The sequence below is a fragment of the Chrysochloris asiatica genome, unplaced genomic scaffold (assembly GCF_000296735.1).
Source record: "Chrysochloris asiatica unplaced genomic scaffold, ChrAsi1.0 scaffold00168, whole genome shotgun sequence".
NCBI lineage: Eukaryota > Metazoa > Chordata > Mammalia > Afrosoricida > Chrysochloridae > Chrysochloris > Chrysochloris asiatica.
The window spans coordinates 6268436-6290346 of record NW_006408686.1 but is presented as its reverse complement, the minus strand read 5'-3'; the positions used below and the strand labels follow the sequence as shown (position 1 = coordinate 6290346).

At 55.6% G+C, this 21911-nt stretch overlaps 1 protein-coding gene across 4 annotated transcripts in view; it reads left to right on the top strand.

Moving 5' to 3' along the window:
- Positions 1-21911, top strand: part of ACTN4 (actinin, alpha 4) — a 75417-nt gene that overhangs the window by 47243 nt on the left and 6263 nt on the right. For 3 of the 4 annotated variants that reach the window (XM_006871454.1, XM_006871455.1, XM_006871453.1), the window contains exons 2-12: positions 5423-5537; positions 5721-5840; positions 7986-8072; positions 8888-8975; positions 10281-10359; positions 11359-11440; positions 12169-12254; positions 15942-16034; positions 17461-17691; positions 18439-18586; positions 21251-21401. In XM_006871454.1, coding sequence (XP_006871516.1) covers positions 5423-5537; positions 5721-5840; positions 7986-8072; positions 8888-8975; positions 10281-10359; positions 11359-11440; positions 12169-12254; positions 15942-16034; positions 17461-17691; positions 18439-18586; positions 21251-21401 — 1280 coding nt within the window. Of the gene's footprint in view, positions 1-5422; positions 5538-5720; positions 5841-7985; positions 8073-8887; positions 8976-10280; positions 10360-11358; positions 11441-12168; positions 12255-13140; positions 13227-15941; positions 16035-17460; positions 17692-18438; positions 18587-21250; positions 21402-21911 lie in introns of all 4 variants that reach the window. The other variant, XM_006871456.1, reaches the window with a different exon arrangement.

Here is a 21911-nt window from a genome sequence, read left to right as displayed (position 1 = left end):
TGTATGAGTGAGTGTGTGTGTGTCTCTTGTATCTGTGTGTATGAGTGTGTGTGTGTGTCTCTTGTATCTGTGTGTATGAGTGAGTGTGTGTGTGTGTCTTGTATCTATGTGTATGAGTGAGTGTGTGTCTCTTGTATCTGTGTGTATGAGTGTGTGTGTGTCCGTCCATGTAGATACACACTCCTGATGTCGCAGGAACGGTTCTGTAAGCAGTGACGCACAGTGACTCACGGCGTAGACTCGGAAGGCAGCCTGCCTGAGTCCCAGTCCCCACTTCATGTTTGTTGGCTGTGTGACTTTGGACGAGAACCCCTCCTGCTTCAGTCTTCTCTACTGTGAGGCTGGCGATTTTAGAGTTGCTGTAAGGAGTGCCGGTGGTGCTGTAGGATACGTGCCGGAATGCCAACCACAAAGTTGGAAGTTCAAACCCACCAGTTGCTCCTCAGGAGAAAGATGAAGCTGACTGCTTCCTTGAAGATTTACAGTCTCAGAAACCCTTTGCAGGGAGGTTCTGTCTGAGTCAGAATCAACCTGATGGTGGTGGGTTTGGTTTTTTGGGTTTGTATGTAATCTGAAAGTCATTGGGTGGAGCATAGGGTTAACACGCTTGACCGCCAACCTATAGGGTGGGGGCTGGACTCCACCCAGAGGCACCTTGGGAAAAAAGTCCTGGCAATCTACTTAAAACAAAGTCAGCCATTGAAAAGCCTACTGCTCTGACACACATGGGTCAGCATGAGTTGGAATCTACTTGAAAAGTAACTCCCAGAAGCTGACCCATGACAAGAAAACCTGAAGAGCTCGGAGCTTGTTTGCTTTTCCTGCCTCTCACAAGGGCCAGTGGCTGTGGTTCCTCTCAGAGGCTATAGAATCTGACTATGCATTTCTTAGTCAGCATCCCAGCTGACTCCTCTGCCCTCCTCCTGCTGCCAGGATGGTGATGGCCCCGTGGTTCTGTGTGCAGCCTCCTTCCCTCTGTGCCCACTAGTTTAGCCAAGCTTCATTTCCATCCCAGGGCTGGGCTCGGCCCACCTGCCAGAGAGCCTTGGCACATGCACTTGTCATTCTGTTGCTGTCTGTCACTTCCAACCCACAGCGGCCCCACCTGTGTAGAGTGGAACTGCTCCATAGGAGATCCAAGGAGGAGATCTTTCCAAAGCAGATCACTGGGCCTGTCTTTCGGTGAATCTCTGGGTGGGCTCAGAGTGTCGACCCATTAGCTAGTAATGAAGCACTTAACTGCACCACCCAGTCACTGATACTCCCACTGTAGTCTCCCTCATTTCTGTTTATTAACTCCTCATCTGGATTGTAAATCACCTCTTCAGGGAAACCTTGGTGTGTCTGCCCCCTGCCTAGAGATGAGATGCTAGCCCCCACTATGACAGACTCGCCTCAGCAAATGCAGCATGAATCCCAAGAACATGGCCTGAGACCTACATGGTACCCGGTTTTCAATCCAGCTTTGTAACTTTCTAGCCAAGCCACTCCACCTCTCAGGCCCTTTGTTTGTTCTGTAAAATGGGTGCAACAGTAGCACCTACACTGAGGATGTTTCTTGACAAAGCGCCGGGCCCATAGCTCTGTAGAAGTGTGTGTCCCTTTTCCTAAGCGTTAGGGTTTTACTGTAGTTGGGTAATGGCTTGATGAGCAAGGCCTTCCCATCAGACTGGTTGTTCTGAGAGAGCACAGGCGCTGTGACAAGGCGGACACACTCAGCAAAGGCCTGAGGGGTGGGGGGGTGGGGGAGGTACTCTGAGCTCAGTCGAACCACTCGGTGTCCGTGGCTCACATTGGGAACTTTGAATGGAGGCCACACGAGGCCTCCATCTGTTGAAACCACCCCTCCACGCCTCCCACCCCAGAGATACTGGTCTAAGTCAGGTAGGAGGTATGGAAATAGAGTAGAAAAACTATAGCAGCATTCCAAGTACTGCCACTCCACTGGCAGGTCACTGGTTGCTTGGAGTGGTCCACAGGCACTTTTCACTCTCCTTCCCTAGAGCTCAGTGCTCCTGGGACCCCCAGGGTCAGGAGATGCCCCTTCATCTTCAAGGAGGGTGTGTGGTGGGGGTGGGTGGCCTGTTGCTGGGCTCCCATTCTGTCTGACATCAGGTGTGGGCCTGGGAAGAAGACTGTGGTGTGGTGTTCCCCCTTAGCACCTGCTCCGGGCTCTGCCGGGACTCCCCCTGCTTCCAATCAGGCCTGTTGTTGTTAAGTGCCGTCGAGTCAGGCCTAGTCGCTACGTATTTCCAAATAGGCCTTTCCCTGGCACATGTGTGACCCTGAGTGTGGGGTCTGTGCAAGCCCAGCGCTAAGTGGCTCACTGGCAGTGCTTTGTTTTATCCTTATCTGGAGTTTGAAGAAGAGGGAATGTTACCCTTTTTTTATTACAAGGAAACTGAGGACCAGAGACACAGTGTTTCTTGCCCAAGATCATCCATGATGGTGTTGGTGAATATTAAATATGCCAGAGACTGCTGGAAGAATGAACAAATCTTCGGAGTACAGCTAGAATGCTTTAGAATTGAGGATGGTGAGACTTGTCTCATGTACTTTGGACATGTTATCAGGAGGAGCCAGTCCCAGAGGAGGACATCATACTTGGTACTGGGAGGGTCAGCGAAGAGAGAAAGACCCACAAATAAATGGATATGACACAATTCTTGGGTTCAAAAAGAGCAATAATTGTGAGAACAGCATAGGCCAGACAGCATTTCTTTCTGTTGTACATAGTGTCGCTGCAAGTTGGAATTAACTCCATGGCACCTAACAACATATGTGATTATGTTGTTGAGCTTTTTACCCCGTTTAATCTATTTTAACAGCAGGAGCTGGGTTCTGATAAGTCCATCCTACAGAGAAGGAATCTGAGGCTCAAATAGGTAGTCATTTAGTCAGAAACAGAACAAGTGAGCCAAGGAGCTGGGATTCAGACCCAGGCCTGTGTCCCTGCAGGTGTGAGCCGTTGGGGTTGCTGTTTCGGCACAAGCTGGCTCTCCCTGAAGACCAGGTGCCTAGATCTTGGCCCAGCAGCACCAGAGCACTGTGAGGACTTGTCCCTCAGGAACTCCCTTCTTGCGTCCTCAAGTCATGGGTTTTGCTGCCCAGTGGCCTCTTTGAGATGCATGCAAGAGCAGAGGGCCTGGGGTCACCAGCCACTTCCTGCCTCAGCCCATCCATGCTGCTGCTCTCTGCTCTTTCAGGCAGCCCAGTGGCATCCTCTTTCTCTGCCCACCCCTGAGGCAGGCCATGCATGGTGCATTACAGAGCTGTGTGAGACATGCCCATGACCAGGGGATGCTGTCAGAAATGCCGGCAATGCAGGGTCCAGAGGAGCACTTGGGGTGGGGTGGCGGTGGGCAGGATTTCAGCAGCCCTAGCAGAGAGGGAGACTCAGGGACACCTGTTGTTGTGTGCTCTGAGCAGTTTTGGTATTGCCATGTGACAGAGAAGGACATGGGTGTTAGGAAGGTTGGCTAACTCGCCTGTTGGCTGGTCTGAATTCAGCCTGTGTGGGGAGGTGGGAGGTCTGAGAAGTGCTGCTGGCCAGTTCATGAGCCCTTCCTTACTTGTTGCAGTTGCAAGTCTAGTGCCATAGCCCCCACCCTCCTAAGATGCCCCAGACCCAGGGAGACAGCAAACAGAAGCCAGCTGTGAGATGCCATTGGAAAACATGCCGTGATTCCCTGATTCCCGTGAGAAGTCGGCATCTTGGAGGAGGTGTGCTCAGGCCTGGCTTGGGGGGAGAGTGAGTGCTGGCTACACAGAGAGGCAGAGGCAGGACACAGGTATCAGTCACAGCATCACTCAAGGGGAGAAAGAGTCTGTGTTTCCCAGGCAGAAGGACTCCCCATGTTGGGTAAGGGGGCAGGCTGGTGGTGGTCTGAATCTCGCCAACTATGGTTGCTCCCATTCGTGTTTGGGGGAAACCTCAGCCGGGCCACAGGACTCCTGCCTCGTGTTAATTAGGCGGCCTCTTTGTCTGGGAGGAGGTGCCTCGTGCTGAGCCTCTCTCTGAGTGAACAGGACTGGCAACAGTTGTCAAAACAAACAGTGTTTGGCCAGGGACTCCTTGGAAGCCCCTTTTCCTCCCCACAGCCGTGCGTGCTCTGGGCATGGAGTGTATGTTCAGTTGCAGCTGGCTTCCTGCCCACCTCTACACTGGGCCCTACAGACTGTGGGGTAAAGGGTGGGGGTGGGGCACAGGGGATCCTAAAAGGCACAGAAGTCTTGGGGTTTTTCCCAAGCCTTGCTGCTGAGTTAACTGATTGGATGCCACAGTGCTGATGTTTAATAGCATGCTCCAGCTAGCAGGGGGCTAATTGGCTAGGTACCCCTATGAAGTTGAGTGTGCCTGCTCGTCCCTCATTGGTGTCTCTGGGCTTGGGGCATAGACTTCTTGTTCCTGACTCTCCCTGTCAGGAAATGCCCTTTCGCTTTGTGGTCCTCAGAAGCCTCCTCCTCAGATGTAACGTGGGGTGGGTGAGAGGGTGGTATATGCCATGTCTCCCTCCCAAGAGCCTTTTCAGAGAGATGCAGCTAAAGGAAGCCTCATGAGCCTCCAGGGCTGGTTGGGTTTGGGGTGTTCTCCAGGGAGCAGAGAGGTCAAGGGTCTCAGGCCTGAAGGAAGCCCGACTCTGTGGTGCGTGCCCTGGATTTTGGGGTCTGGGGTGCTGCTCTTTCAGAGGAGGTATTTGCTGTTGAGCCCACCAAAGTTTGAGGAGAGGCCAAAGGAGACGGGTTCCACGTGGAATCTTTAAGAGGCTTGTATTTCCCACTGCTTCCTGCCCCAGACCATCTCCACCAGTAATAGAAACTGGCTGCCTTAGAGGAGGGACAGCGGGTACAGGAAGCCAGTGCCACAGAGTTCAGTGGTCTTTGGAGTTGAGGAGGGTTCCATGTGTCAGCCCTCAGGAGCAACAACTCAGGAGAGCAAGGGCCCTTCCTAGCCGTCTCCCCCACCCACTGGTTCCTCCGGTGTGAATGAATGAATGAGCAAATGACTGGCGTCTTTGGTGCTTGTGATGGGCTCACTGAAGGTAGCTGCCCAGGCACTTTGGTGGTTCACTCCAGTGAGGGGGCAGTCTGCTTCTGTACAGATTTAATCTTGAAAACCCACCCTCTGGGTTCAACAGTAGTGGGTTTGGAAGACTTTGTGGTGTTGGGGAAAGAGCACTTACTGTGAAGGCTGGCAAACTTGGGTTCAAATTCAAGCCCGTCACATGGTTGCTGGTGATCAGGTAGTGGGTTTCTTCACCCCCTGAGCCTCAGTATCCACCTTTCTGGGGGTACTGTGACGGTCAGAAATAATGTATCCCAAATGGGAGGGTCGGGGCTGTGGCTGACACTCTGGTAGGTGGCCGGGGGACCCTGACTGCCTTGGTGACTCTCCACGCCGTCCTCTGCTCTGCTTCCCCAGACCTTCACAGCCTGGTGCAACTCCCACCTGCGCAAGGCGGGCACACAGATCGAGAACATCGATGAAGACTTCCGTGACGGCCTCAAGCTCATGCTTCTCCTGGAAGTCATTTCAGGTGAGGCTCCTCACCACCGCTCCATCCTGGCAGGTCCCCCGAGATGCTGTCCCCTAGCCCTAACGTCCTGGTGAGACCCTTCACAGCTGCAGGAGCAGAGAGCCTGGGCGTGCCAGTTCTGGAGAGCACCAGCATCTCTGACGTTGCTTTCTCTTTTGCCCTCTTTCTCTGCATCGCTCTCAGGGGAGCGGTTACCTAAACCGGAGCGCGGCAAGATGAGAGTGCACAAAATCAACAATGTGAACAAAGCTCTGGACTTCATTGCCAGCAAGGGAGTCAAGCTGGTCTCTATCGGAGCGGAAGGTGAGCACCAGATGGGACAGCCAGGGTCCAGCCCCGTTCTTGACCTTTGGGCTCAGAGGCACAGCCTCACTTTCCGAACAGAAGAAGTGGTGTTGGAGGCAGCATGCTTGGGACATGTTGTTAAGTGCTGAGGCTGTAAGTTTACGGGAGTAGAAAGCCTCATCTTTCTCCTGCAGAGCGGCTGATGCGCTCCAGCCACCGACTGCAGAGGGAGGTGCCCTCACCCTGCCTTCCTTGTGCTGGGCCCCAGGAGATAAAACAGATATATGACATGACCTTCCCCTCTGCCAGGAGCATCTTTGTCATATGTCTTGGTGTTTGTGAAGGAGCCCTGATGGCACTGTGAGCCAAGCATTGGGCTGCTAATCACACGGTCAGTGGTTCAAACCCACCAGCCACTCCTCGGGAGAAAGGTGAATTTGTCTGGTCCCGTAGAGATGGACAGTCTGGGAAACACTAAGAACCAGAACTTCTCTGTTCTCTGGTGTCCCAGTGAGTCGGAATCAATTTGATGACAGTGAGAAGCATTCTGCAGTGTTGGACTGCTAACCCAAAGGTTGATAGTTCAAATCCACGAGTCCTTCTGTGGGAGATGGCTTCCATAAAGAGTGTCAGCCTCGGAAACCCCACAGGGTAGGCCTTCTGTAGAGCTGCCAGGGGTTGGAGTTAATGTGACCATAGTGGCTTTGGTTTGCGTTTTGTTTGGTGTTTGCAGGTAGGAGAAACTGCGGGAAGGCAGGGGAATGGAGGCCTCTACGGGCACCCCAGCCTTTCCACGGGAATGTCAGCCTGCCATTCCTCCAGCAGCAGGCCCTTGACAGGGTCCCCAGGGTTGAGCTCACAGGCGCTTCTGGAGATGAGGCGAGGCGAGGCCTGATGGAGCCCAGAAGCTTGCTGTTGTCCCGGCTCACAGTTGTGCTCATTAGTCAGAACAGATTTCCTATGCCCCGCCATCCACAATGTCCCGGCTTGTAGAAAAACAAAGAAAATTAATAGCCGTTAATGACAGCCTGTGAGACAAGGGCCAAGATTCTGAGCCAGGATGTGTGTCCCGAGCTCTGAGGTTCTGCCCCAGCCCAGACCTTTCCCAGGATGTGTGTCCCGAGCTCTGAGGTTCTGCCCCGGCCCAGACCTTTCCCAGGAGGTGGCTGAGGCTCGCATGCCGTAGATGAGGTGGGTGGTGTTTGGTGTCTCTTTAAAAAACAAACAACGAAACCCAAAATCTAATCAGGTGCTGGGATTTTCTGTCCGTGAGTGGATCTGTCCTCCTCCTGCTTCTCACAGCTGCATGTACTTTGCCCTAATGCTCGTCTGAAGGCACAGAACGGGCTGGAGGAGAGACCCATGGTGGTCATCCATTTTCATCTAGGGAAAAACTCAATCTAAAAATACGTGGTGCTTATGTCCAACTTGGTTTACTTCCATCAGTGGTCATTGGATCTGAGTACAAAGTCAGAGGAGGACAGCCTACTGGGCCTTCTTTAGAGAGGGACAAAGAAGCACAGGCTTGCAGAATGAGAAGGAGCGAGACCGGGAGGGGGCTTTCTGGATACGAAGAAGGGGTGAGGACCTGAAAGCTGGAAAGATCTTGCTTGGCTTGTTTGGGAAGTTGAAAGAAGCTGTCTAGAGAAGCTTGGGAGCAGAGGGTCAGGTCCCTGAGGGTAAGCCTTGTGGACTGGGCTAAGGGACACGGGCTCTGTTTAAGGCTGCAAGGAGCTTTAAGTAGGGCAGTGACTGTCCCAACCACTGTGGAGAGAGGGGGCTGTAGGGGTCTGCAGGAGCTGTGCTGTGGTGGTAACTTGGGCCAGGGTAGTGGTTGTGGGGTTGGAAGGAAGTGGACAGAGTCTCAGCAAACAGAGGGGCATGCTAGCCCGACACCTGGGACCAGCCAGCATGGAGGGGCAGCCTTTTGAGTTGGCTCCTAAAAAATGGGCTGGCAGGGAAAAGGTACACGTCACATGTTCGCCGCCCCCTCCCCTCCCCCAACCCCAAAGGCTGCAGTGGTGGAACAACACTGTCCACAGCGTTTCAGGGGACATGACTGCATTGCCTCCAGTGAGCGGGGTGGAGTTGGTGTCTGGATATGACTGCAGAGCTCCCACTCTGGTTTTAACCTTCTCCTCACGCCCCCTTCCTCGTGTGCAGAGATTGTGGATGGCAATGCAAAGATGACGCTGGGAATGATCTGGACCATCATTCTCCGGTTCGCCATCCAGGACATCTCAGTGGAAGGTAAGAGGCCAGCCCTTTGCTCGCTCACTGGAGCCTTAGATGAGTTTCTTTTGTCACAGCAGTGATTAGGGGTGGATACAGGCTCCCAAGCCCAGTGGCCAACTCCTAGCACATCCGTCCCCCTGGCCTTCATCTCAGTGGATCCCACACCCCTCTTTGTGGAAAAGGCACTCCCTTCACACTCTAAGAGCCTGAGTCACTCAGCATACCAGTGACAGGCAGGCCTGGGCCTGGCTTCCTGAGTGTCAGCACCCCCATCTTTCTACCAGACACCCCACTCTCAAACCTTTGCCGCCTTGGACCTGCTGTCAGCTCTAGGCACCCAGGAATTGAGCTGCTTTTTTTTCTGTAAGCTCTCGTGCACCACAGGATGTGTAAAACGACTCGGCCCAGCCCATGGAGCGACTCCTGGTCTGGGTGCCAGGTCACAGTGGTGACAAACATGTCCCTAGCCTCACAGGGCTCTGTCGACAGCAGATAGTGGGGCCAGAAATGGGGCCCAGAACTGGTGGCCACAGCTCAGTCTTAGCCGGTTCTGAGAGGCACAGGCTTTGTCATCAAGAGCATGACACAGGTTTGCATCCTGACACTGCCGCCATTCAGTGGGCGATGGCCCTGGGTAGGTGGTCGGTCAGTGCGTGGTGGCAGTTAGAACCTGCAGTAGCTGTGGTTATTCCTATGATTGCTGCTGGCTATGTTTTCTCCCCTTGGGTTTTGTTTGAGCCCTAGACTTGAGCCTTAGAGTGTGACCCAGCTTGGGCCAAGTTCTGAAGGTTTCATTTTGAGCCGGAACTCACTGTCCTTGGGTATTTCAGAGACCTCTGCCAAGGAAGGCCTTCTCCTCTGGTGCCAGAGAAAGACGGCTCCGTACAAGAATGTCAACGTGCAGAACTTCCACATCAGGTGAGTGGACGGCTGCAGCCGCGGTGCCCTCACTCTCCACCAGCACTGAGAAGCTGTCCATCCACCTGCCCCCGTGAGTCCTTCTCGTACCTTCAGCCTTCATGTGCCTCTTGGCCCATGCATCTCTTGATCCTCTCAGAGGGAGGAGGAAGAGGTTGCCCAGTTGTCCTGGCCTGAAGGCACTACAACCTGCCACTCCAGTAGGCCCCATAGGATCTGCCTGCTTCCCAAGCAAGGCCATTCTCAGAGTTTTATCATCTCAAGATGAACCAGTCATTAGACTTGACAGTGAATTCAGTGTTGGGGATTTAGCGTCTGTGGACACCAAGTTCAACACTCTGAGTATGCTCTCACTTGGGGCAAGAAAGGGAAATGAGGGATGTCCATTGACCCACACACACACATGCAGTGGAGGTGGTCAGGAGCACAGGTGTGGCCCCTTGACTTCACCCCTCGGAGCCTTTGTTCTCCTCCTGGCTTGGACCAGGAGTGGGGCACCCATAGGCATCAGGGTGAGCAGCCTTTGGGGTGTATGTGCTCCTACCACGTCCCCAGGCTTTCTGTAGCCATGATGCTGGAGGCCCAGGACCCGTTCCTGGGTCTGCCGATCATAGCACACAGCCCTCCGTGGACCTCTCATCCCTCTCCTCTTCTGGGCACCACCTAGCTGATCTCTCTTCATGTCTTGTCCACTTGTTTCTTCAGTTTAGTTACGTATCTTGTATGCCTGCTTTGTGCCACCAGTGGGGAGACAGAGGTACAGAGGCAAAGCTCCAGCCTGGGGAAGTCCAGACTGTAATGGGTCCAGTCAGTTAGCAAACTCCTCCAGATAGTGAGGCAGGCTCTACAAAGATGGCAGTCAGGGAGTAACTGGGGAGCTGGTGCCGGCACTCCAGCCACTTCCTTGGTCAGGGTTGGCCTTGCTGAGGGGACACATTGAACTGACCCTGAAGGAACCAACCATCATTTTCCTTATGGGACCCTCAAGCCAGTCTGTGTCCTGGCATTTAGCTGGGCTATAGATGGGCCTCGGTGGGTCAGGTCTGCTCTGGTGCGTGAGGTCACGTGGGCCGCCGGCTAGAGCAGGACCTCATAGCAGCATGCAGAGTCAACACTCCTAACGTGCTTACCACTCGTCAGTCACTCATTCCTCACAGCGACAGGAGACTGAGTGATCTACCGGTAGTCAACCCCAGCCAGCATGCTCACTGCCACAGTGCCGGGTTACTCCACTCCATCGCCCAGGGCCATCAGCACACCGTGAGGGTGAAATGCCCCCAATAACCACTGCCTTTCCATCCCCAGCTGGAAGGATGGCCTGGCCTTCAATGCCCTGATCCACCGGCACAGACCAGAGCTGATTGAGTATGACAAGCTGAGAAAGGTACGCGTCTTGATGGCCCACAGACAGCCTGAGTCTGCTTTGTAACTTACTCACCTCCCCCAAACTCATCTGTCACCGGCCTCCTAAGCAAGATTGAGTCTGTGCTCAGAAAACTGGCTAGGATCCCAGGCCTGGTAGCAGACCCTCGTTGACCGCCCCCTTCTTCCTGCACGGCTATTGCAGCCAGCCATGCCATTTAGTTCCTTTTCCCCATCCTCCTGGATTCTGGAAGCACTCCCTCTGCCCAGACTGGAGCAAGGGTCCCCAACTGTCATCATCAGCAGACACTCCCTGTGCAGAGTCCTTGGGATTTGCCTGTAAGGCCTAGTCCTGGCCTATAGGAGATCACATCCCATTAGGGCGAGGAGACAAGATAGCTGTATAAAAAGGAACCCAGTCTTGCCCAAGCCCCGTTCCTGGATGCTCAGGCTGGATACGGCAGGACGGGGATAGGCAGACGTGCCTCAGGGGAAGGAGGAGTGCTCTGAACAGGCCTGCTCACTGGTCTGGAGGAGGAGGCATGGGCCTCTCTCTAGAAGGTCTGGCTGAAGTGGACTTTGATCTCCCATAAGCCGTGGGGAGCCAGTGAGAGGTCTGGAACTAAGGGGAGCCCCGTGTGAAGGGTCTCCTAGAAGGTGGTAGTAACTCGGGGGGGCCAGCAGCTTGCTCTCCTCACCGTCCTGCACCCTCACCATCCTTCGGGTCAGGACTACACCTTCCAGTGGACATTAGGGCTTGGGTTTTAGGGCAGGAAGTACTTATCTGGGGTCAGGGATGGCTGAACATTATAAGGAAAATAGTACGCTTGCATTTGTCTACCCTCCCGCCCCCACCCCCAAGGGTTTTAAGAGGTGCATCTATGAGTAGGACTCGGATTCATTCATCCAGGTGCCTCCTCCTCCCCACCTCAGCTTCCTCCCTTCCCCAGCAGCCCTTGTTCCCCTTCTGCACCCTGCCCCTCACAGAATTCTTCCTACTTCTGACACCTCCCTCCCTCAGGATGACCCCGTCACCAACCTGAACAATGCCTTTGAAGTGGCTGAGAAATACTTAGACATCCCCAAGATGTTGGATGCAGAGGGTAAGTGCCTCCTTTTGGTCAGGCGGCTTCAGGTTTCCTGGTGCCTCATCTGGCCCAGCCTGGCTTTGGGCCTACGTCTCAGTGGTGGACTAGCCTCGAGGTACTGGCAAGACCACCAGCTACAAGAGGGGCTGTGTGAAACCGAGCAAAGTGGGGATAATTGTGTTCCCTGAGGGCCAGAGCAGGAGCTGCCTGAGTAGACTGGAGAAGAGCTGGGAAGGGAGAGTTTGAAGCTCAGCTCGGGGGGCATGGCACCTTGGGCCCAGGGTCCTGCCTGACCAGGCCCCTCCCTGCCTAGGGAAGCAGTGAACTGGCTGGGGAAGGCTGGCTCCACGCCGCCTTCGAATCACCACGGGCCGCTCCCCTCCCTGCTCGGAGCCTGGAGTATTTTGTTTTTTCCTGTTGTGGCTTTGCTCCGTTTCCCAGCCAGGATGGATGCCTCTGGCCTCTGGTGGCCCCTGGAGTTGACTGTCCGGCATCCCCTAGAGGCCTTGCTCAGAGGAGGAAGTGGCTTCATCTCACCCGGTTCCCACAGCCCTGGCCTGTCTAGAGCCCATGGGGAGGGTGGGGCTAAAGGTGTGGCCTAGCCCACCCAGGTGGCCAGGTGGCCCTGTAGCAGCTCTGAGGGTCCTTCTTCTGGCCAGTTGTGGCCTTAAGAGCCTGTGGCCCTTCTAGAGCAGCCCCCACCCACTAGCCTGGGCGGTTTAACCCTTGTTGTTGACTTGCAGACATCGTGAACACGGCCCGGCCCGACGAGAAGGCCATAATGACCTATGTGTCCAGCTTCTACCATGCCTTTTCGGGAGCGCAGAAGGTACCGGGCAGGGCCAGGCAGGCCCACCTTGCCGCCACTGCCCAATGCCACTGCTACCTCTCGCCTCCCATGCTCACCTCATTTCTTTTGCAGACGGCAGTGGCCTCTCTCTGACTGGAAGCCACCCCCCGATGCCTTAGCACTGCTGCTCATTCATTCAGTCTTTGCTCCCAATTCACAAACTCCATCGAGTGCTTCCTCTATGCCAGGCCCCAGTCTAGGCACTGAGGCAACAGCATTGGTCTGGTCAGACAAGGTCTCTGCTTACATGGAGCGGAGCTTCTAGTGGGAAAGAAAATCATCTCCTGCTAGGCCCTGGAGAGGGCATGGGGGCATCAGGGAAGGCCTCTAAGTGGAAGTTGCCAGGGGAGATTTGTGGGGAAAGTGTTCCCTGCACACATCCACATGGCTTCCTCAGGATAGATCTGTAGGGGAGGGAGCCAGGAGGAGGAGGGTGAGAAGAGACCTGGAGAGAACCAGGGGCCAAACTGCTGAGCTTTGGCAGCTTGGGATAGGGCCATGGGAGGCTGGTCAGAGGCGTGGTTCTATGCAAAAGTGGTAGGTGGTCGCATATGACTTCATGTCACATTTTCTCAACAATCACTTAGCATTTTGACTTTCCTTCTGGCTCCTAGCAAGGCCGCGTTACAGAGCCAGTGGCTTGTCATACCTGGTTCGACAAGGAAGCCACCTCTTCTGGACATCCATTCTCCCCCGTAGAAAACCTCACTGAGACGTTGTCCGATGTGCACAGGCCCCGAGCGGGATTTGGCTTCCAGTCCAGAGCAAGCGCTATTCCTCCCGCATGAGCCCAGGACCCCGGCCGCCCTCACTGCATCTTTCACTCTCTTTGCCTTTCTCTCTCTTTCTCTCTCTCTCTGTGCAGATATTGTAGGCACTCTGAGGCCAGACGAGAAAGCCATCATGACTTATGTGTCCTGCTTCTACCACGCTTTCTCGGGGGCTCAAAAGGTGAGCGAGGGTGGGAGACCCCTTGCTGCTGTAGCTGGAGAGTCACCCTCAAGTCAGCGTCTCCTCCCGTCTGTGTCTGGCGTGGGGCGACTGCGGCATGCAGAAAGACCCTGCCAGCCTTCTGACTTGGGAGGGCCACCGAGGGCAGGTGTCCGGTGATTGTGCTGAGACGCGGCAGATACGCCCCCTTTTACACAGTGAGGGGCATGGTCCCACTTTGCTAGACAAGGACATGGCAGACCACTGTCTCGTTAACTGCGCTGGGATTCCAACCCATGTTTGGCCAGCCCTGCGCACATGATTGCTCACTACACTGCTCTTTCCCACAGGGCAGGGCCTTCCACCCACTACACCAACCTTTCTGTGCCCCATCCAATTTTTTCCCTTGCAGACCCCCAGAACGGGCTTCACTCCTGCTGGCTCTGGTTTCCGGCCCTGCCCTTTCCAGGAGCCCTCAGTGTTCACTCCCAGTGACGGCCCTCCCCAGACCCTCCCCAAGCTTGTCTCTCCACCTGTTGTTGTCACTCCCACTGGGGCCCTCCGGGCCCTCTGACGGTGGCCTGGGCAGTACCGGATTCCCAGGGACTTGATTTTCTCACCAGCTATCAAGTAGGGAGAGAGAATAGATTAGCACCCTTTTCCTGGGCTAGGCGCTGTTCCAAGTGCTGTAGTGCACAGACTCGAGAGTCTTCGTGCGCCACCCGGGGAGCTGAGTGCAGCTGTCTCACCCCACAGATGGGGAGTGTGTTCAGAGATCTTAAAAGTTACAGCTGCCCAGGCCCAGCGGAAGTGTGTCTCTGGGCATGTCTCTGTACCCCCGGCCCTATCCTAAAGTGGGGATCATACTAGGGGCCAGCACACAGGAGTTTTCTGAGAATGAAACGAGCTCAGTGTAGTGCCCGACAGACCTACGAGAACTGCCCTTTAGGGGTTTCCAGACTGTCACTCTTTACAGGAGAGGGCCGCCTCATCTTTCTCCTGCAGAGCAGCTGGTGGGTTTGAACTGAATCACTGACCTTGTGCTTAACTCACGGCAATACCAGGACTTCTTAACAGAGACGTCAGTGTTCTGTAAGCTGGCGGCAGTCACAGTAGGCAGCCTGTAGGAGGTGACCCTCCTGAACCAGTGGGCACATCTATCTGTATGTGCTGGCTTGTCACCCACCTACCCAGCATGTGGCTGGAGCGCTGTGTTGAGGGCACAGGTATGGGGTGTGGGAGACCCGCTACCCTCGTGGAAAGGCAGGAAGATCCCTCAGCACATACCCAGCTAGCAGCATGTGAGCCACAAGATTCACTCAAGCCAGCTCCTGCCACCCATCACCCTTGCTGAACAGAGTTCTCCCCAAACTGCGCTCCTGTGCTTATGGCTGGGCCCTGGCGTGGCGGCAGAGGGGAGGCCTCCAGGGTACTGGGGGCAGGTTTTTGAGGAGGCTAAGCCCAGAAAGCTGGCCGGCAGCCTGCTCTGTGAGAGCAAGTCCAGACCAGGCTGTGGGGTGCAGCTCCAGCCCCTCAGGCCCGTGCCACTTGGGAGTTATCTTGTAATGCATCGAACAAGGGGCTCCAAAGTCATGAGGAAGATTCCACCGGTGCTTTAAGGCCCTGCCTTATTTCCATTGCTATCCTTTCCTAGAAACTTAGTCTTTTCAAGGAACCTTCTGTGGGCTTGTTTTCCAGTCACAGATTGCACCCCCCAGGCCTAGCACAGAATCTGCCCCTTACTTCCTCAGTCTGGTCCCTGAGACAGCCAACCCCTTGTTCCTTTGTGCACTTACTTGTTCATCCCCATCCCCACCCCCCTGAGTACCCCCCTCCAGCTCCGCCAGTGTAGGGAACAGGACTGAGATCAGCGGCGCCCCCTCCAGCTGCAACCCTGGCCGTGCTTCCTTCACTGACGGGGGGCATGTTCATCGGCTGTGGCTCTCTCCTGCCCCTCCCTCTGAGGAGCAATGTCCTGCAGCATGACATTGTGTGTGTGTGTGTGTGTGCACGCACGTGCACAGACCTGGCCTGGACCCACTCCCGCCACGCCTTCCGGGCATGCAGTGTGGATGAGAGAGGCTGGCATTGGCGCCTGTAGTAGCCGGGTCTGGAGCGTCTCCCGAGCCCGCTCTGTTTTCCTCCCCATCACTCTGTAGACCCTCCTCACTATTTCTGTTCCTGTTCTGTTGCCGTTTCAACTCCTCCTCTTGGACCCTTTCTGTGCTTCCTGAAAGGTACCTGGTCTCTCCCCTCGCAGTGTGGCACCCTCACCCCCTTCCTCCTCTGCACCTCCTCCAAGTCCTGCAGGGCCTTCTCCCGGGACAGAAACACAGATGGTGGTTCTGCCCACATGAACTTTTGTCGACAAGAGGGGCCAAGTGCACTCTGCGTGTACACTGGCCGCCCCCTCCACCATGCCCCACCTAGCTCATAGCCGCCTGCAGCCCGGTTCTGTAGGGTGTTAGCCTGGCACCGAGGACCCCATTCAGCCTCACCCAGCCCTCCTTTTTGTGGGGCACTAGGCGGCTTGTCGATCCACTTCCCCAGCACTTCCGGGGTCAGGGGCAGCTTTCTCAGGAGCCCAGTGAGGCCTGTCAGAACTTGCTTCCTCTCCTTGCTCCCTCTGGGGAGTTCTTGTGTGGGCTATGACAGAGCCAGCTTTCAAGGGACATGCCTGTTGGGAGGGAGGGTCTCCAGCCCCCAGGCAACCTGACTCTGTGCTCCACCCCCTAGGCCGAGACTGCCGCCAACCGGATCTGCAAGGTGCTGGCGGTCAATCAGGAGAATGAACACCTGATGGAGGACTATGAGAGACTGGCCAGTGATGTAAGTGCCCTGCCCCCCCTACCCGAGGTGGGCCCTCAGGTCCCCTCAGTGACCCTTGGCCCAGGGCCCCTGTGGCAGCTGCAGTGGGTGAGCAGGTGTGGCAGCAGGGCCTGGCAGAGTTTTAGGACTTTAGAGGGGGAGCAGCCAGCACACAGGACTTTGGAGGGGGAGCAGCCAGCACACAGCCTTCAGGCTGATTCACTGCACGCCAGCTGGCAGCTCAAGCTGGGTTCTTACTCAAGGCAGAGTTGCCTGATCACCCCAGTTCTTTAGCATCCTTCGGGGCAAGTTCTGAACACGTCCATTCCCACGCCCTAGCCCTGGAGAGGGCACTGAGAACTAGTGCCATGACAGATGTGGCCGAGGTTTGTCATGGCATGGCCTACTCAGTCTCTACAACATCCCCATTATACAGGTGAGTAAACTGAGATCCAAAGAGGTCAGGAACCTGCTTGCCATCACAGCTAGTGGTTTGAAGAGCTAGGTGGTTCTACTCTTAAACCTGTACCCGTTCTCGAAGTCTCTCTCTTCTAGAATCTTCTGTTTTTGAATTTTTCATATCTTAAAAGATGAAACAATCGGTATACCTTAAGGACAATAGTTTGAAAACAACTACTCTAGACCAGTGGGCCTCAGACTCTGCGATTTCACAGACTAGAAAAATTTGAGAAAATATCTAACAGCTAAGCTAGGGCTGCCAACTTTCTATCATGCCATGTTAAGGATGCTAAGAAAGAAAAAGCTATCACTATTTCCACCATTGGAGTACTGGTGTGGTACTGTAGGATAAGCTAATCACAAAGTCGGTGGTTCAAACCCACCAGCCGCTCCTTGGAAAGCCCTGTACAGGGTCACTGTGGGTCAGAACTGAGTCGATAGACTTAACAGCATTATTGCTACTAGTGATAATGTGAGAAAAAGGGAAAAGACAACCCCCCCCCCCCCGAGAAAAGACGATTGGCGCCACATCAAGACATAGGTCTACACAAGGACCTTTGTCCCAGGCTTTCTCACTTTGGGAGAGATAGGCCTTTGGGAACCACATCTCTAAGCATCTCTGTGCTGGAAAATTGCTGGTGTGCATGTCCTGAAATTGTTTTAAAATGTCCAGGCTGCTTGCTTGTTTACACCTCTACCTTACTCCATCAGAGGTTTGATTGACTTGGATCATCAGTGCCTGTTAAGTTTTGTCTTCTCACTCTTTATGCCCCTGGACCTCCCCAAGGGAGGCGAGTGCAGGCTCCCAGCTGGTGGGGCTCCAGGTTGTGTGAGGGCTGGGGAGGCCTTCTGGGGGACACTTGAGTGAGGAGAAGGAGGACCAGGAGCAAAGGCACTAGAGGAAGTGATCAGTGTCCTTCCCAGAGGCCCCGTCCCGTGGACCCCTGTCAGCACACTGAGGTCTCCCTGGCTTCTTGTGGGCCCACAGCTCCTGGAGTGGATCCGACGCACTATCCCCTGGCTGGAGGACCGCGTGCCCCAAAAGACCATCCAGGAGATGCAACAGAAGCTAGAGGACTTCCGCGACTACCGGCGTGTCCACAAGCCGCCCAAGGTTCAGGAGAAGTGCCAGCTGGAGATCAACTTCAACACGCTGCAGACCAAGCTGCGCCTCAGTAACCGGCCCGCCTTCATGCCCTCTGAGGGCAGGATGGTCTCGGTGAGGACAGGGCCCAGGGTGGAGCTGGGCCCATTTCACCTTTCCTACTAGAACTTTCCTGCTAAAACGAGTGATGGCAAGTGGTTAGACTGCAGTCTGTGAGAGGCAGAAACGGGAGCTCAGAAGCCCAAGGCAGCCCTGTCCAATGTGACTGACAGCTCCTTCTGCGAGCCCCCAGGCCTCAGTACCCATGTGACAGGTGCAGTGTGGTGCCCTTAGTTAGTCACCATGTTTCCTGCTTCATCACTGTTCCCCCCCACCCCACCCCGATTTTTCATCGCCCCAGGCAGAAACCCAGCGCCCCTTACTCCCACCACCCAGCCCCTGGTAACCGATTGAGTAGCTTCTGCCTCTGTGCATTTGTCTATTCTGAGTATTTCACGGATGTGGGCTCCCACTGGTTTTGTCCTTCGGGGTCGCCTTGTTTTTCTCGGGTGCTGCTTTTCAGCTCAGCCATTCCTTCCATGGGTTGTTTATCCCTTCACCTGTGAGCAGACGCTGTTCAATGAGGGAGGCAGGTGGGCTGCAGGTGGCATTTTGTCTGTCACCCTCCCCTTCGATAGTTTTCACACCCTTTTTCCAAATCCCGTGACTGGAGTCTCATGTGGTCATTCGTCCACTCATTCAGTACACAGGAACGGATGTGCCTGCTGCATGCTTGGCCCCTTGTGAGTGACCGCTGCCCATGTCTGCGGCCTCTCCTTCAGCATCCCCCTGACAGCCCTTCCCTTTGCACTGCCTCCACAGGATGTCAACACCGGCTGGCAGCACCTGGAACAGGCCGAGAAGGGCTACGAGGAGTGGTTGCTGAATGAGATCCGCAGACTGGAGCGGCTCGACCACCTGGCCGAGAAGTTCCGGCAGAAGGCCTCCATCCACGAGGCCTGGACTGACGGTAGGCCACTGCTCTCCTGTACACACCCAGCAGCCCTGTGGACGGGGCCTGGTGATCGGGTCCCTTCTGCTTCGTGGGCATTTCCGCGGGAGTGGTACTGCCCAGTCCACTCCACCCCGCCTTCCTGACCTGGACAGGTGTATGGGCGCTCTGTGTCTGCTCCTCTCCCAACTTCCACTCTCTTGTGATTATGGACTTCTGAGGAGCCCATAGTGGACCGTCCTTGTCTTCTTAAGCACGTTTATTAAAATGCAAGGCCCAGAGCTCTGTCTCTAGCACCCTCAAGGGCACAGCCCCCTTCCAGAGTTGACTCTTAGGGACCCAGCCCCTCTGGAAGATGATTTCTCCCAAAAGGGCAACTCTACTTCTGTTTCTCGGAAGCTCTGCAGCTGCCTGTTCCCTTGGCTCGAGATGTAGAATTCCAGCACGTCCCTGGCCCTGGGTCTGGACCTACACCATGCTCAGATTCCAACTCTCGGGCCGGAAAGCCCTCCGAACACTGCGGGTGCCTGCAAAAGCCAAGCACAGCCCATAGGAATGAATCCCTCCCTCCTCCTCTGGCAGCCTTCTTCCCACCCCTCCCCCCAGAGCCTCCTGCAGCCCCTTCCCACCCAGCTATTTGGGCAGGCAGATCCCATGCTGGAACCCTCCCCACAACTCTGGCATAGTCTACAAACCTGGGCTACCTCACCCTCTGTCCCTGGCTGCAGCCCAGCTGCATGCTCTTCTCACAGCTCGATGGCTCAGGCCAGCTGTCCTCCAGCCGTAGCGGCCAGATCGAGCAGCCCCTTATCCCGCCAGTGCCCAGGAGAGAGAAGGCAGGCTTCAGGGAAAGGGGAGCTCTTCGCTTTAGCCCTCTCCTGAAGGAGGGCTCAGTCAGTCAGCAGACACCTGTGAGCCCCTTGGTGCACGGTAGTTTCCCCAGTAGGGAAGGGCCCTGGCTGAGAGCTCACAATCCATCAGAGTATAAAGGACTCTCAGCTTGCACTCGGCCTGCCACCTCCTTTCCTTATCCACGAGGCACATTTACATCCCCAATGCCTCTTAGCATTATCCTTGTGGATTTCCCTTCTGGCCCATCATGGCCCATGCTTTCAGGAGGCCCTGGGAAGTGGGGACCACCCCCAGGGCTGGCCTTCACCTGAAGGCATGTGAAGTCAGGTCAGTCTTGGGCCAAGGCTTAGTGGCCTCGTGTGCCCCTGGCCCACCTCTTCCTGGTCTGGCATCTGCCTCCTCCAGGTCTCTGGTGTCTTGCCCCTCAGATCTGCATGAGTCCCCCAGGCAGGCCTGCACACTCTCTGACCCAAGACCTGGAGCCTCTGTCTTCTGAGCCACCCATCTGTGCAGACCTGGGCCATGCGCTCCCTCCTGGCCCCTCTATACCCCTTGGGTCCTCAGCCCTGGGAGTTGGGGGCACAGAGGGCCAGCTTGACTTAAATCATATTCATTGTAGCCTGCCAGGGACCCATGAGGACCCTTTGAGGAACTTCGATTGTCTAAGGGGAAATAACAAACATAAAAGAAGCCCCCTTATCCCTGGCTGCCACTTAAGCTTAACCCAAGGCAGCTGTGGGCCATGTCCCACTCCTCCCAGCTCCTGGCCCACCCCGTCCGACTCCCTGACTGAAATTCTGCCGGGCCAGGGAGAGTAGTAATCTGCTATTTCTGGTTCCCACCCTGGGGAGAAAGCAATTTGGAGAGGGGAATTGCAAGCTTGCCTTTGTGGTTAAGCCTCCTGCCCTTGGGCTGGGGCGGCAGGGCCATTGGAGTCAGTCTCCTAGGCTGCCCACCTCTCACTTGCCAAGACTGGGCCCTGTCCCACAGGGTGGGTGGTGGTGCCAGACCAATGAGTCTGGGTGTGGCTGAGCTGTGGAGAGTGCTGGCTGCGTGCCCACCCTTCACGAGCAGCCCCACGCAGCATAGGTGCTGGTGCTCACCCCTTTCACAGACGAGGAAGAGGTCTGAGAGATGGGGTGCCCTGGCCGGACAGAGCTGAGAGGAGCCTCTCAGCGCAGCTTGCTTGGAGCAGGGTTCCATAAGAACTGGGGTCCCAGCAGCACCTTCATTTGCTTGTTGGTACTTAGTTGGGCTCTGAGTCTGGGCTCTGTAATTAGTCAGGCTCCAGGACTAATGACAGTGTTCTTCCCTGCCTTCAAAGGGCCTGGCAAATGGGCCCTGCCCCACATCACACAGAAAGCCCCTAGAGCGGGGCGTGGCACATACATGTGTGCTAGGACCCCCACCCGCCCTGCCGACAAGGTGCTTTTCCCTGACCCTCCTGAGGCCGGGCCTCCAGCTGCGTCTCCATCCACATCACCGTCTGCATCACTGATTCTGGCCATGGTACCATGGACCAGTTCTTGGGTTTTTTTCTCTATAAGGCTCACTGAATTTGGAACCTGAAGGTTGACTTGGGTATCCATCCCTGGTCTTCTTATCTCCAAAATGTCTCTCAGTTCCTTCTAAGCCATAGCTGGGCTTAGAGATTCCTGAGGGAAGGTAGGAGAAAGTTCCCAGGAAGGTGCCTTCTACAGCAAGGCAGGATATGGGGTCCTCCCACTACAGTTTGCCTTCAGCTGGATAGCCCCTGGGCTCTGGACTCTGGCAGCATTGCCCCCTGGCTGCTCTGGCCTGAGGGCACCGTGCACTTTGTCCTCTCCCCAGGGAAGGAAGCTATGCTAAAACACCGTGACTATGAGACAGCCACCCTGTCCGACATCAAAGCACTGATCCGCAAGCACGAGGCCTTCGAGAGTGACCTGGCTGCGCACCAGGACCGTGTGGAGCAGATTGCGGCTATCGCCCAGGAGCTAAAGTACGTGCTGGGGAGGGCGGCCCTGCTTCCTCCTGGCCCGGTCCCCACTTGTCTTAACCTGGCACAGTGATGAAACGGAAGATCCTGCTGGCTTGGGCTTTAGGGGTCCTTGGGGCTCCACTTCCCCTGCCTGCAGTTGAAACGAGCGGCCTGGCCCCACTGCCTTCCCTGGAGGAGCCGGCTGCACAGTGAGCCTGTTGTTCTGCCCAGCCCCTTCCCTCCCCGTGGCTCAGAATACACTTATTGTCAAAGCATCCAGGCAGCCGGTGTTTGCCCCTCCCTTCCCCACCCCAGTCAGATAAACTTGTGCACACAATTAGTACACTGGCTTTCCAGAGCTCGTGAATGGGGCCTCAGTCCACAGTGCAGCGGCCAGCAGCAGGGAGGGCCCTGGAGTGGGAGGCCTAGGCCATTACTTCATGGAAAGTCCATGAGCCCTGGAGGGGTGGCAGGGCTCCCAAAATAGCCGTCTGCTTAAAAATAGGCTCCTTAGCTAGACGCCCCCTTTCC